The 15,564-nt window shown below is 42.6% G+C and overlaps 1 protein-coding gene across 1 annotated transcript; it reads left to right on the top strand.

Moving 5' to 3' along the window:
- The first annotated feature begins 4,675 nt into the window (after positions 1–4,675).
- LOC123183064 (golgin candidate 5) lies at positions 4,676–14,695 on the top strand. The gene is made up of 19 exons (XM_044595800.1): positions 4,676–5,292; positions 6,080–7,278; positions 8,117–8,188; positions 8,371–8,448; positions 9,161–9,275; positions 9,867–9,928; positions 10,019–10,066; positions 10,335–10,619; positions 10,812–10,871; positions 10,962–11,045; positions 11,196–11,261; positions 11,564–11,662; positions 11,797–12,015; positions 12,377–12,464; positions 12,583–12,797; positions 13,447–13,506; positions 13,584–13,697; positions 14,223–14,297; positions 14,405–14,695. The coding sequence occupies exons 1-19, from the start codon at positions 5,145–5,147 to the stop codon at positions 14,429–14,431; spliced, it is 3,114 nt and encodes a 1,037-aa protein (XP_044451735.1). The 5' UTR covers positions 4,676–5,144; the 3' UTR covers positions 14,432–14,695.
- Positions 14,696–15,564: the final 869 nt, after the last annotated feature.

The following is a 15,564-nucleotide window of genomic DNA, read 5'->3' as shown; positions in this document are numbered from 1 at the left end:
TGTTACAAGTGGTGTTGTATTTTGCTACTAGGTGCTAAGCACACACACATTTTGCTACACTCGTTATTGAATGTTTATTAACAAAACAACCATGTTTTTAGTGTGAAAACCTCGTCAAATGGGCAACGAAGAAGATTTTAAGGTGAAACCTTGTAGACACCTTATCCTAGAACTTTCTAATTCTTAATCATATACTCTAGAAACCCCCACCGAGATCTTGGGTTAGATGGCACTTTGGAGCACAATATATCAAGACTTTTAAGTATACAATCATGACCAAAACACATGCATACAAACTATAAGTTATCCAAGTGTCAAAAAGTAATTTGAGGATACATATAATTTTGTTCCTATATTTTTCCTCTCTCATATCTACATAGACTAGTTTTGATTTTTTTTTTCGTATGATGCACTATCTCAAAAGGTACAACCAATGTAACCATTGTTGTGAAACAACATTCAAATTTAGTGTTGTGATGACAGATGTTATAGAATGCATAACAATTAACATTGTATTCTAAATCCTAGCATTAATACAATGTGATTAATTTTGCTTAGTGTAACATGAGAAATCTTTCCCTAATAATAAAGCACGGATTGACTCCGTGGGTTCACCGTCACAATACGCTTTCTTCTCATGTCATAATACGCTTTTACGATTTGTATAGACAAAATCATAATATAAATGTGGTGGTACTAATTTGGGGTCCGCATGTCCTTGTGGAAGTTTTCGTACGTCGTCCTAATAATAAAGTACGGATTGACTCCGTGGGTCCACTGTTACAATACGCTTTTTTCTCATGTCATAATACGCTTTTATGATTTGTATAGATAAAATCGTAATATAAACAATGTGGTACTAATTTGGGGTCTGGTCCTTATGAAAGTTTTCGTACGTCGTTGAAGAAAAATTCATCCCTCGTTGTCCCAACGAAGCCCAGTATGCCTCAATCGGCTAGCATGGGCCTCAACCCATCCAACGAATCTTCTGGCAAATAATAGACCACACGCAGGCAGAAGGGGGTCTCCCAACAGAAGCTATAACATCTATCTACTATATAATCCCACCTTGCTCCCCTACATTCAAATAAACCAATATAAATACTGCTGCGAGTTGAAATCAATAAACCGGCTGGATCAATAGGAAAGGATGGGTAAAGAAATTGAAACTGAGGAAGCAGATGATCCTGATTTGAAATATCAAAAGAAGGAAGATGGATGGATGGATGATAAACGAGAAAAACAGAAGATATGCCGCTGGTGAGTGGGAAACGCCGGCGGCAAGGAGCAGCCGCTGGGAGCGGCGGAAGCAGATGTGGCCGTTGGCGGTGGTGAAGCAGGGGTGCCGGGCTCCTGGCAGCAGGGCCATGGCGCGGAGCAGCTTGACGTGCAGGGACCGGATGGTGGCGAACTCCACCGGATGTGCCCACCATTGGCGGTGGTGAAGCAGGGGTGCCGGGCTCCCGGCGACGGGGCCATGGCGCGAAGCGGCTTGACGTGCAGGGACGGGATGTCGGCGAACTCCACTGGATCTAGGCATGGGGACGGCACAGGCCACAGATCCGGTGGCATGAGCAATCGTAATGGCCGGCGGCGGCCGGTTAGTGTCCACTTGGGGGTATCCATGGCCGGTTCATGTGGGGAGTCTCAGACAAAGATGTGAAACGGAAGGAGGAAAAGGAAAGGAGAGAGAGGGCGCGAGGTGGTGCTTCGGCGAGGTAGATTTTTTTATTTTGTGCTAAAAACAGGTACACTAGATTTTATTTATTGGATACAGAATCCATATATGTACATGCATTCAAGTTCTATACGTGCATGCTACAGAATTAGTGGTTCGTATTTTTTCCTGAACTATATAATTTTTTAAAGTGTCTGCATGCTTTAAAAAATGGTTGTGTAATTTAAAATGTGTTCGTGCTTTTTGAAAAATATGTGATTTTTTAAAAAGTGCACTTGCATTTTAAAACGTTTGTATTTTTTCAAAAAAGAGTTTATGTATTGAAAACTGTTCACATTTTTTTAAAATACCCTTTCTAAAAATGTGTTCATGTAATTTTAGAAGTGTTTGCATGTTAAAAATGTTTGTAATTTTAAAAAGGTTATGTGATTCAAGAAAATGGTCGTATGTTTTAAAAAAGAAGGTTCATGCATTTTGAAGAAAATAAATTAAGAGCGAGTTGGATTATGAGGGACGGTGTATGTATGGAATAGGTGCATGGTGTAGCTCCTGTAGGGCGGCCCTTAGGTCCAGCTTGACTAGATTAGTTTTAAAAGTTGTAAATATTCTTTTGCGTTGGCGCGGTTCAGTGATAAGTCTGTTGTGCGGTGGCCAAGATCAACAGAGATTTGCGAAACAACATGTGGTTAGATGGTTAGGTGGACAGTGGTACCCCAGCACACTAGGGTTCAAGTCCTGGTGCTCGCATTTATTCATGAATTTATTTCAGGATATCCCGCGATCCGCATTTAGTGGGAGGAGACGTTCTCATCGACTACGAGGCGCCTTTGGTGATTTTGTCAATCTTAAGATGACATGTCGGCTCGGTCTCTCGGAGGTGCTCATCGGGGTAGGATGTGCGTGTGTGTTTATAAGGATGAGTGTATGCGTGTATATATAAGCGCATGCGTCTGTACTATGTTCAAGAAAAAGATCAAAGGGTTTTTTCCCCTACCCACACATAGGCCCCAATTCCTGATTGATTTTTCTTTACGAACCGCTAATTGGAGCTGTGGAAATCATGCACGTGCTCGTCATTCAAAATATACTCATCACCGCAAATCTATGTCACGCTCGGTGAGAAATTTCCAATTATTCACACCAATATACTAATCTAGATATCATTAACAATTTAGGCATTGTCCCTCATCTGATTGTTTTGTTGGCCACAGACCAGGATCTGTGACATATGTGGACGCGAACCAGATGTTGCCAACTCTTGCATCACCTTGATGTGGTCATCGGAATGCCGTCCCCAAGTAAAAATGTTGTCACTTATCTCCAAAGCTTCGTCTTCCACCTATTTTCTCACCCGTCGTTTCATAAAAACCTTTTTGCAGCGTTATATTTTTTCTACACTCCCATTGCAATGCACGGGCATTTGTGCTAGTATTATATAACAAACATCAACTGTTGTTACAAATAGTTCAATACCATTTATTTTTAACCGTTGATCATCCTCATCCAACCGCCGCTGCTAATCACCATCTATTTCACTTTCTCCTTGCCTACCTTGCAACCACTTTCCACCATAAATGTTATGTTTGTTATTCTAATCGTAGGCTGTGAACTTCAAATTTGTTGGCATACCCATGCTCGTGGGAGGCACCATGCCTTTGTGTAGGAGCGTGGAAAACAGCCGAAGGTGCTCAATGAGGCACAACATGAGAGCTGCAATACGTAGTGATGATGCATGCTTGCAAGTTGGGGACGAAAATAACACATTTCTATCGGCTTGGGCCTTGTTGGGCCTATACCCGGGGGTGCATCGACCTAGGCAGACCAACCTACACGACTAATCTGAATTGAACCGACCTAAGAAAATTAACAGACACAATAGGGGATCAATGAGCTGAAATCAATTTAAGCCCTCCACCATTTGTATCGAGCATAGAATCAAGGGGATTAACAACAAGACATGCCCGATGGATAGTCCAATTTTTTACAAAATAAATGCTTGAAATTTGCCACCACACAGGGATGCAAATTTGGAACCTAAAAGGTCCCCTCTGACCCTTCTTAGTTCAACGAATTGAACTATTTGTTTCAAAAGTGAGGCGGATTTTGAAAATTTAGTTCATTTGGTTGAACTAAGTAGGGTCGAAGGGTACCCTCGAGGTTCCAAATTTCCATCCCTATTACCACACACACTTAAGTTTACTTCGTAGAAAATTATGAAGCACAAATATTTGATGGGCATGAATGAACTCGCCACACCCATTATTCTGGTTCAGAGAAGACTGCTTTTGAGTTATTCACTTGTTACTCTATTTTAAGATATGATGGGTGGTAATTCGGTCCAAGTATCGGGCTAAAGCCCTGGTTGCACCGATGTAGTTCTGCCCTTTTACAATTGTCTCTACCACGCCCATCTCTCTAAAATTAAAAGTAGTATATGGTTTGCAACGATCCACATGGTTAGTAATGTTTATCCTTCATGCTCTTCTCTTTCACCCCCCCCCCCCCCCCCCCCCCCCACACACACACAAGGATTGTCGGTTTCCCCTCGACGGCAGACAAGGCCAAAAAAGGCGGTGGAGGTGATGTGAACACAAAGTAGACGTGCGTGCGTCGTTTTTGTGAGCGCGAACTAGGCAACAACTCGAAAGGGCGCGATGGATACCGTGAGGAGGCGCTGGCGGATAGTGCCGGCATAGCAGTGATCACGACAGAGGTGTTTGGGAGAATTATTTTTTAATTCACTTTACGGGTCCATCTACAAATGCCACATCATCACATGGCAAATAGTCAAAACAGCCCTCGAAACCATCCTCCAAGGGTCCCCGAGGGGCGATTTGCCGGGCTTTCCAAACTTCAAGGACTCAAATGGAGGCCACGCAACCAATTCGTGTAAACCTCAGGGGGCTCCGCGGAGTTGCGCAGTGCACAACAGGGATGGTATGTACACGCGATGCAGCAGATGTGACTGGCGCCTTGCTCGGTTCAGGCTCAGGCTCAGGCTCAGGTTCAGGCCGAGATCCACCCGCGCGCGGGATCGCTCGTCCGGTGAGGTGAGGTGAGGCGACCCACCACCGACGCCGCGCCCGCCACCAACGGCCAATTTGCCAAAGCCACTGGTAGAAGCACAGCAACCCGCCGCCGACGTGCGCCCCGGCCGAACCCCCCACTTCCTCCTCTCCCCCCTACATCTCCGCCCCTCCGCGGCGGGAGCGAGCTCCACGCAGCTCCCCCGTGCTCCAGCGCCGCACTCCCTCCCGCTCCACCCGCCTCACAGCCTCCGGCTCCTCGGCCGCCCGATTCGGGTCGGGGGGCGCCGGTGCCGCGGGGCGGATCAGATCCCGCGCGGCTGGCCCGTGCGGGTTGATCGGGCGGGCGGGCGGGCGCGCGGATCAGATCTATATATGCGCGAGATCTAGGCGGCGAGGCGGCGGCGAGCTTCCGGTGATCGGACCCGGGCCCGGGCGGGATGGCGTGGTGGTCGGACAAGCTGTCGCTGGGCGGGCTGCAGGACATCGCCGGGGCTGTCAACAAGATCAGCGAGAGCGTCAAGAACATCGAGAAGAACTTCGACAGCGCGCTCGGCCTCGAGGAGAAGCGCGACGACGCGGAGGAAGGTAACGCATACGTTTACGCCGCTGCTGTCGCTCAAACTCTCTCCCCCTTCCACCCTGGGCACCCCCCATGTAGCCGGGCTGCATTGCTGCGTGCTTGCCTGTGCACACGAGTCTTAGTTTGAAGCCGCGGATGGATTGTTTTTGGGTGCACATTGGGATGTGATTGTCAGTGGCGGCAGTGCTATTCGTATTTCGTGGCTTTGCTCATATGCTAGTTTGGTAGAGTGGTGAGTAGGGACTGATCTGAGTGACTGATGTTGAATGGAAGTGAAAGTTTGAATTCAGGCTATCACTGGTTTGCATATGATGTAGTAGATCCTTACTTATGGACAAGCAAAACTCAGTCCCTATACTCTCCATGTATCAGTTACTGAATTATGGATCATTGATTGGTTTGGGCAGATCATGAAAACTTCGGTCATGTTATCTGGCGAGCGTCAGCTGGAAGGGGGATGGCAAGCGAACACTTTTACCTGGCAGTTTTAGTTTCTTCGCGAGATCAAACGGTGGCAGTTTTAAACGAAAAATACCTTCTTCTGAAGAAACTGCCATGTTGTTCTGTAGAAGCCGCCATCCCCTCGTAACTAAAACTGCCAGCGAAATCGTTTAAGATGTCACCCCCTCCCAGCGAATGTTCGCCAGCTAAGAGGACCCAAAACTTATACAGATCATAAAAAGTTATACCTACCTCTACTTGTTTGTGTTATAACAGTTTTTATATTATTCTTTCCTTTTGAGAAGTATTCGGACCTGGAAGCACTGAATTTATGCTGCTTTGGTGATGCAGGGTCAGGATCCCGTACATCTAACTCTGATGGAATTGGATTCTTTAATCCTGTCATGGCATTCATGGGACATAATGGCGAGGAGAGTTCTACGGAAGTATCAGAAAAGCAACCATCACCAAAGCATGCACCAGCACTAGAAGAAAATCATCGGGTCGCCACCGAGCCACCTACATCTGAAGCAGATGCCTCTGAAGTACCAGTAACAACACAATCTCCAAAGCACCCTTCAGAATTACAAGAAAACGTTAGCAGCTCCGCTGAGTCACCTGTATCTAAGGCGGATGATTCTGAGCAGTCTGTAACACCACAATCTCCAATACATTCTTCAGCAGCAGAAGATAAGCATGATGGCTCCACTGAGGCACCTGGATCGGAGGGGGGCACTTCTGAAGTATCAGAAACAGCACAGTCCTCAACATATCCATCTGTAGCAGAAGAAACTTATGGCGGATCTGTTGAGACCAGTAACTTTGTTGAGAAGGAAACCCAGGGTCATCAAGACACTGAATATTCTGATCCTAATGATGAAGCTTTACCGAGTCAGCCTGATGAGTCTGTTAGGGACATACCTGATGATAGAACGTCTTCACCTAACAAATTGGATCAATCAAGTGTTATTGGAACGGAAGAATCTGTGGATGCTGGAAATGAAGTCACTGATGATGGGAACATGCGGTCACAATCAGCAGATTCCATGGTCGCCAGTTCAGATGATGTAAATAAAACTAAGGTGAACATCGTTCAAGAAGTTGATGTCCAAAAGGAAATAATCAGCCCACCGGAGAGCAGTGATATTGCTGACAAAGCCAGTCACGGGGAAGTCAAAGTACATGATGGCCAAACTAATACAACCAAGAATGGGGAAGGGAACAATCAAACAGAAGCACATGCTGTATCTGCTGTCGAAAATGAGGATAATGCAACGGCGAAGCTTGAAAACCTTAGCTCAAAGTCAATAATTGTGGACAATAGTCCAGACTTGCAAAATGAGTTGGTACCTGCTGCTGCCTACACGCCTGTTGGTCCAGTAGAAGTTGATTCTCATGCAAATGATTCGAGAGAAGAGGAAAAAATTCAGGACGCTGTTACAACCACAAATTCTCTGGAATCTGTTGGTTCTGTCATTGAACTCGAGAAACTAAAACGTGATATGAAGATGATGGAAGCTGCATTGCAAGGTGCTGCAAGACAGTCCCAGGTATCATTTCCACATGCTCTAGCATATACTGTAGCAAGTCAGTCATAGCGTGTTTGGTTTGAGGAAGTAGACATCTAGTTGACCATCCAATTCTAGCCTGCTTGTTTGGGTTGAGGAAAAGCATGTTTTGGTCCATCACCACTTTGCCCTTCCACAGAATGAGGAATTGAGTCATCCCACCAAATTCGATGGATGATGAAGCAACCATTTAGGATGAGATGATACGTTATACATTATGAAAGTTACATCTACATGATTTTCCAGTTAGAAGTCAACTTTTTTAGTTTCATGTATTCATATTTATATGCTGGGAAAAAAGATAAACACTATCAATTTTGGAAGTTCCAGTCACAAAGTACTCCCTCTGTAAAGTAATATAAGATCTTTTAGATCACTACTTTACCGCATCTATTTTCAGGCATTAACCATTGAGTGCTTGCTAATTTGTTAGTATAAACTTCTGTTCAGTCTGAATCTGTTTTACCTTTCTAGGGTTCCATCTTGTATTTCCTTTTTAGGGAAGACGACTACAGTTATTTAATACGTCAAATGGCTTTGTAGTGTCAAATAGGACTAGCACGGTTCTTTCTTAACACTGTTATCTTGTGAATGTGTCGAAACAGGGGGAGTTGCTTAACTATTCAGCTTTATGTTAGCCTGGGGCTTATCAGGAGGCCTTGTGTACTACACATGCCCTTTAATAATTATTACATGTACATCATCAGCAAATCATTAAATCATTGAATAATTTGAATGCCCCATGCTAGTCATTTCTTCTCAAGATACATGGCTGTCCACTACTAATTTAGTGTCTAAAAGCCCCTACTTCTTTCTGCAGTCCAAAGCTGATGAAATCGCTCGACTGATGAATGAGAACGAGCAACTGAAATCAACAATTAATGAGCTAAAGGTATGTTTTCTAAGCAGATCTCTGATCCTTTGCCTTCTGGAAGCAGATATTTAAACTGTCTTCAGTTTAGTAATCTGCAGAAAATGAACACGATGAATACTATGCTTATACACCTATCCCCTGAGTTACTTTAGCCTTCCATGGATTTCAATTTTTGTTTTTCTGTTTTATATATTGTACAGGGCAATAAGTCGGTTGAGGAAGAAATGGATGCACTTAAGGATGAATATCACCAACGTGTAGCAACTCTTGAAAGGAAGGTGGGACATTACTCTTTCTACTCAATGCTTCCATGGTCAATTGACCATTACATAGGGCACACCTCAATCAGAGTTAAGATTAATAACCACTACGAAGTGGAAAAATTTGCTAAGATTAGAGAGTTCATAAGTAGTGTATAATACCGCCCACGTGCAATGTTGCAATGAAAACCGCATGTTTTTTGTGCAATGGCACTTTTTTGTTGCTTCTTTATGATAAATTGATAATAATCGGAGTAATTGAATTAACAATTAGTTATTTAGCTACACTTTGAGCTTTTTTCCTGCAATGTTTCTAGTTCTGAATCTTTGACTAGTTGGATGCACCGCACATTCCGCGTATGTATTCTTATGTTTTGTATATTTTTGTTACTTCTGTGTGTAACTTTTACTCTAATATATTCATTTACCGAGAGTTGAGACAATCTTGAATAGTAAAAGTAGAGGTCAGAGTGAGCTGTATTATGAGGATCATTAAATGCTACAGCCAGAATCTCATAAGTTTGTATGTTATTCCCTCTATCTTAAAATAAGTGTCTCAACTTTAGTACAACTTTAGTGTACAACTTTGTACTATAAAGTTGTACTAAAGTTGAGACTTATTTTCAGACGGAGGGAGTATTTGTTCATTGTTTCTGGGACATAACTTTTTGTCAGTGTTCTTGTTCATCAAGACTATCTTGGGCTTATTAGCGCATGCCTCAATGTGTAGGTGTATGCACTAACCAAAGAACGAGATACATTAAGGAGAGAGCAAAATAAGAAAAGTGATGCGGCCGCTCTTTTGAAAGAAAAGGACGAGATTATCACTCAGGTCATGGCTGAAGGTATGCAGAATTGTCGTTTTTGTGCCTGTTCTTTTATGCTTATGTGTGAACAATTGTTGACTTTGCATTAGTTTAGTTATTCTGTTGAGACAGTTCTATCATTTGAAATATTTCATTGTAACCATTTTATGTATTAATGTGACCATACAGTATGGCCCACCATGTTGAGTATCCTTTGTCAGTGACGGTCATTGCAATTGTGACTCCAATGATCATGTACTGACGTTAGAAAAGATGTAATTGCCTACAGTCGCTACATATCATAAATAATAATGACATCATAAACTTTTTAAACATATCTTCTAAATGAGATTCACATCTACCGCTTCGATGTGGGTCTCCATCTGCAGTTTATTGTGGTATTTGTAAGTTGGAGCTATAGTCCTGTGCTCCCCGCTGCAGTGATAGGCTGCTAGGAAGTAGGCATACACATGGGCCTAATGTGTGTATTGTTACTTTGCTAAATATTCATTCGTTCACTACTTTAGTCCAGAATACATGCTATGGACCACATGTAACTGTTTTGGCCTTTTCGGTATGTTTTGGCATTGATTGACACTAACATCTTTTACCAATGATATGATGAAACAGGAGAAGAGCTATCGAGAAAGCAGGCTGCTCAAGAATCTACAATACGAAAACTGAGAGCACAGGCATGGAATATAACTCATGACCACACAGTTTTGAAATATTTTTCTTCTTCAAGTTAATCAAGTCTGCTGTCCTTTTTTGGTTGAAGCTAGATTCGTGAGTTTGAAGAAGAAAAACAAAGGTTGAACTCAAAGATTCAGGTAAAGGAGTATTTACTTTTTATAATTAATCATTTTATCCGAACTGAATTATCTTCTTACCTGCTTTAATGGCACATAGTAAGTATTTGCCTTTGTTGTTTGCATGATACAAAATCGATTCTGGACCCATTTTTTAGGTGGTCTTTTCTTCTCTGTTTTGATCATGTGCAGACACATGGTGCTGCGTGGTTTCATTTGAGCAGTCCTTTGCATAGCCTCTACAGCTTGCTTTCATGTGAACTCATGCACTTAATTTATGATTTCACAGGTTGAGGAGACAAAGGTTGAGAGTATTAAAAGAGACAAGGCAGCAACTGAAAAGTTGCTACAAGAAACAATAGAAAGAAATCAAACTGAGCTCGCAGCTCAGAAGGAGTTCTACACGAATGCTCTTAATGCAGCGAAAGAGGCTGAGGCATTGGCTGAATCAAGAGTCAACACAGAAGCCAAAGTTGAGCTCGAGAGCCGTTTAAGAGAAGCCTGTGAAAAAGAAAATATGCTGATTAACACAATTGAGGAGTTGAGGAATGCTCTCACCAGACAAGAACAGGAGGTAAGTCATGAAAACAAGTATCTACAGTTCTACACATGTGCATTTTAGTTCAATATCCTTGGTACAATTGGTTGTGCTGATCTAACAGTAACCCAGATCATTTTGTTTATAAAAAGTTTATCTGAAGTGTTATTTTTCGTACTATGCCACTTTGGATTCCACTGATTGCATGTTTCTTTGTGGGCATTTCAGGCTGCTTTCAGGGAAGAACGGTTAAAAAGAGATCATGACGATCTCCAAAAGCGCTATCAGGTAATCAGAGCTTTTCTGGTTTAGCTGGTACTACAGAGTAAAATTAGTCATGGACAAATTGTCAGTTTCTTTCATTGTTTAATACTTCAGGCCAGTGAACTTCGTTATAATGAACTGGTCACGCAAGTTCCTGAGTCGACAAGACCACTCCTAAGGCAAATTGAAGCCATGCAGGTATTGGTACTTCCACATATTTTTTCCTTGTGGTGTAGTTAGTTCACCTTTCTTTCCTTATTGGGTGCAAGTATACCACTTACAGAGTCTGTGAATTGAGTTTTTTCAGCTGTCAGAAGTAGGCTAATCAATTGTGTGCTAATTTAACAGGAGTCAGCTGCTCGAAGGGAAGAAGCTTGGGCTGGTGTGGAGAGAACCTTGAACTCTCGCCTTCAGGTCTACCCTGTTCTGATTTTTTGGTTAGCAGTGGATCATGGAAAAATAACTAAGATAACTAGAACTACAACATGAGATTTAATTGTTATAAACGTACTTGTTTAGGGACTTCAGAGTTCAGAAGGATGGCCGTAAACTATGTCATTAGTAGCTATTTTTGTGTAGTTGTTTATGCTTTTCAGCAATTAATAGTACATATAAAGATGGGTGCTATCTTATTTTAATGCAATCAGGGAGAAAGCCAGAAACACATCAGAAATATTTTAGTGACATAGTTTAATCTGTTCTACTCAAATATTCAGGAAGCGGAGGCGAAAGCTGCTGCCTCAGAAGAAAAGGAGCGATCTATAAATGAGAGACTGTCACAAAATTTATCCCGCATAACTGTCCTGGAGACCCAGGTTTGTGCGTCAATTTCTTCCGAGACTAAAAACATGTGTCATTCTTATAATTCTAACCATGGTCTTGGGGGATCAGTTTGAAACTTTTAGTATGAAAAGTAGTTCTATTGACATGAATGTTGGTTCTTATGCAGATTACAATTCTTAGGACAGAACAGACACAGCTGAGCCGATCTCTTGAAAAGGAGAGACAAAGAGCATCTGAAAGTAGACAGGAGTACCTAGCAAATAAGGAGGAGGCGGCATTACAAGAAGGACGCGCCAAACAGCTTGAAGAAGAAATAAAGGAGCTTAGAGCTAGGCACAAAAAGGAGCTGCAAGAAGCAGCAGAACACAGGGCGCTGCTTGAGACGGTAGTCAACTTATTATGAATCGTTTTCTAAAAATAACTAGATATACATGTTAATTAATGCAATTGCTATGAGGACTGTGTACGGCAGGAGCATTTCTCCTGCCAAGATCATTAATGTGCCCCAGAGACACTTTCTTTATAATTAATCAAATATTACTCATGTGACACACAATTTAAACTTTGGGTTATCTTATAGCAGGATTTTGTAGGGTTAACAGCCATCTTTTACTTGTTGCTTCTCCTACATGAACAAAATTAGTCACGTGCCACCAGTCACCGCTATTACTAATGTTGTGGTTCATGCACTTCCTACTTGGCAAGATATGTGTCTTAACTGTTTCTTGCATGAATGGCACTTCCAGGACCTTGAAAGGGAAAAGGCTGCCAGGGCAGAACTTGAGAAAACATCTTCCCGCGACTTGCCTAAAATTCCACTTCCAGATCAAACAAGTATGTACTTTATTTGCCTTCGATTAATATCTGTGAGTTTAATCCTATTTGTATATTTCAACCTTTGTTTGTCGCCCTAACTGTCACTCTTTTGGTCTCCTCTTTGCTTCTTTTGAAGAAAATGCTCCCCAAAGAAAGCTCTCTAGTGTCAGTAGTATGGAAGAAAGCCACTTCCTTCAAGCATCATTGGACTTGTCAGATAGTGCTTCGTTGGAGAGGAGAATGTCTGCAGACAGTAATATGTCATACTATCTGAGGAGCATGACTCCAAGTGCTTTTGAATCAGCACTCCGTCAAAAGGATGGAGAATTGGCTTCTTACATGTCACGCTTGGTGTGTATACGCATCCTTTCAATATTTCTCCTTAAATTGTTTAATTAACACCGCATGAAGTTCCACTTCAATATAGGCGTTCTAGAAACTGAAAGTAACTGATTATTCAAGCTGGTTCGTTGAAAGTATACCAGTTCGAGCCGAAAGCTGTTTTAGCTGATTTATTCCAAGCATTATGGATGTTTACATATATTTAATTGATTTTAGCATCATAAAAAATTTAGTTGACCATTTACTGCCTGTAAATGGCATCAAGAGATCTCCAGTCCCATACTAGGTTGGAAGGCCTACATGTTCTACAAATTCATGTGTATCTTAAAAGCCTAAGGAAGCTGAAGCAATAGCTTGGAATAGTTTCATAACTTAGTTTTGATAAAAAGATGTTTTGCGTGTACTTGTTTCTATCATGACACCAGGTCACCTCAAACATTCATGATCTATAATTTCATGTTTCATTTATAACCATTAACCATGGTCTTGTATGTTTTACAACTCGCGGTACAGATGTGAGAGCATGAACTCTTGTGTGTGTGTGTGTGTGTGTGTGTGTTTGTTTTAATTTGTTTTGTCCAATTGTTTGGCCTACAGGTGTTTGCATGGCAGTCACTCATGCTATTGTCACTGCACTAATGATGCTACTATATTACAGGCCTCACTGGAATCTATTCGGAATTCCCTGGCAGAGGAGTTGGTAAAACTGACGGAACAAGTAAATCCCTGTGAAGCAACTACGTTATTATTTCATTATCCATGTGGATGCTAATTGAACTGATCTTTTTTATGCAGTGTGAAAAGTTGCGGAATGAAGCTGCTGCTCTGCCTGGCCTAAAGGCTGAACTGGAAGCACTGAAACAAAGACACTTTCACGCTCTAGAACTTATGGGGGAACGTGATGAAGAGGTATGTATGGCTCTCATGCAGCATATCATGACTTGCCACTTATCTTTACTTTCTCTCTTCATGACCTTATCACTGTAAAGTTTCACGCACCAACCAGCTCACTCAAAAGTCCTAACTGATGGAGAAGGTTGGGCATTCCACATATACTTCATCAGTCACAAGATATGGAAATCATTGCCTGTTTCCAAAATCTGTCATTATATTTAGTCTCTGGTCACATGGGAAAAATAAGTCCTCGTAAAAATTGACCTATGATTACTTAGAAATGTACCTATGATCACTTAGAAATTGACCCCATGATTAAGGCTGGCAATAAAGCAGTGTTTGATTTAGTTAATAAGTACACGTAGACATATTATAAGTACTACTTTCTACTTAGAAATTGATCCATGATTATTGAGGTTGACAATGAAGTAGTGTTTGACTCTTAAGCATAAGCTGCCCAATTTTTAAGTTACTAGTGTATTGATTTGTAGACCCTTACCTGCTGTTTCATGCACACTGATTATTGGGGCTGTTTTGCAGTTGGAAGAGCTACGGAATGATATTGTTGACCTAAAGGACATGTACAGAGAACAAGTGGATCTTCTTGTTAGCCAGGTTTGAACCATATCAGTCAGTTTAAACTCTCCTTCCCTCCTTTCCTACAGACCTAATTAACTCTGGTTACCTGAAACATCATTTTTTTTCCCTCTTCCGTTTACCAGCTCCACACATTGGGCGCCCGTGTATAGTGCAGTTGACCCAACAAGATAACAGTTTTGAAGGCCGAACATGTCCCGTCAGAGTTGAAAAAAAAAACCGCGGCGAGTGTGGGAAGTTGATAGTCATACGAGGGAGATATATTTTATTGATTTTGTGTACATCGTGAAGAGTGGATCTTTGTTGTAGGATAGTGTGTTGTACACTAGACTGAATAGCTCCACAGCTCTACATTCATTGATGATTTTCATGCAAAGTTTAAGTTCACAGAACAGAAGTGTGTCATATTTGGAGTCTACAAGTGTGTCATCGTCTCAGCTAATAAATACTCCCTCTGTAAACTAATATAAAAGCATTTAAACCACTAAAATAATGATCTAAACACTCTTATATTAGTTTACGGAGGGAGTAATATCAACGCATGGGATCGCCTGATTCAATTCACATTGGGAACATCAACATGCCCTAAATAGCCCATGACCCTACAATTTTCTTCAACAGATCATAATAAATACTCCCTTCGTTTCATAATGTAACACGTCTTTTGACACAACAGTAGTGTCAAAAAAACGTCTTACATTATGCGACAGAGGGAGTACATTATAAAAAAGAACTCTGGTCACGATTTTTTTTCCCCATTACCTCTTAATACAATTGGTTATACTCCTTGTACTGTGTAGAAAGAAAATATTATTTTACAGTCGATATATATTTATTTTTTTGCCATCTGACTTCTCATGCTAATCGCTATGCTACCACCACGGTGAAACGCTGAGCAGTCCGCAGCATCCGATTCTTCGCGTAGCCCACGCGCGACGCGAGCACACCGGCCCAGGCCCGGAGAGCCACGGACGCGCGCACCGCGGCGCCGAGCACGACGTACAAGGCGACTGCGCGAGCCAGCCTCAGCTCCGCCGCGGCCGCGTCGAGGGCGCGCGCGGCAGGAGCCGAGAGCCCGCACACGTCGGACGCGGCGAGCGCGGCCACCGCGAGCAGCGCAACGGCGAGGAGCAGCAGTAGGGCGAGGGCGGCGGCGGTGAGAAGCACGCCGGAGAGCAGGCCGCCGAAGAGGAGCGCGGCGAGGAGGAGGACAAGGTGGTGCTGCAGCGCCGTCGCCGCGTGCGTGGCCATGGCTGTGCTGGGCTGGCAGGGGAGGCTCCGCCGG

Source organism: Triticum aestivum, chromosome 1D (genome assembly GCF_018294505.1).
Source record: "Triticum aestivum cultivar Chinese Spring chromosome 1D, IWGSC CS RefSeq v2.1, whole genome shotgun sequence".
NCBI classification, from domain to species: Eukaryota; Viridiplantae; Streptophyta; class Magnoliopsida; order Poales; family Poaceae; genus Triticum; species Triticum aestivum.
The sequence above is the reverse complement of the archived record's forward strand: the minus strand, read 5'-3'. Positions and strand labels throughout refer to the sequence as shown.

Excerpts from the sequence above, each read along its gene's own strand:
- LOC123183064 (XM_044595800.1), top strand. The coding sequence starts at position 5,145 with ATGGCGTGGTGGTCGGACAAGCTGTCGCTGGGCGGGCTGCAGGACATC. Across the intron at positions 5,293-6,079 it reads GCGCGACGACGCGGAGGAAG|GGTCAGGATCCCGTACATCT; the intron begins GTAACGCATACG and ends TTGGTGATGCAG. Across the intron at positions 10,067-10,334 it reads GGTTGAACTCAAAGATTCAG|GTTGAGGAGACAAAGGTTGA; the intron begins GTAAAGGAGTAT and ends ATGATTTCACAG.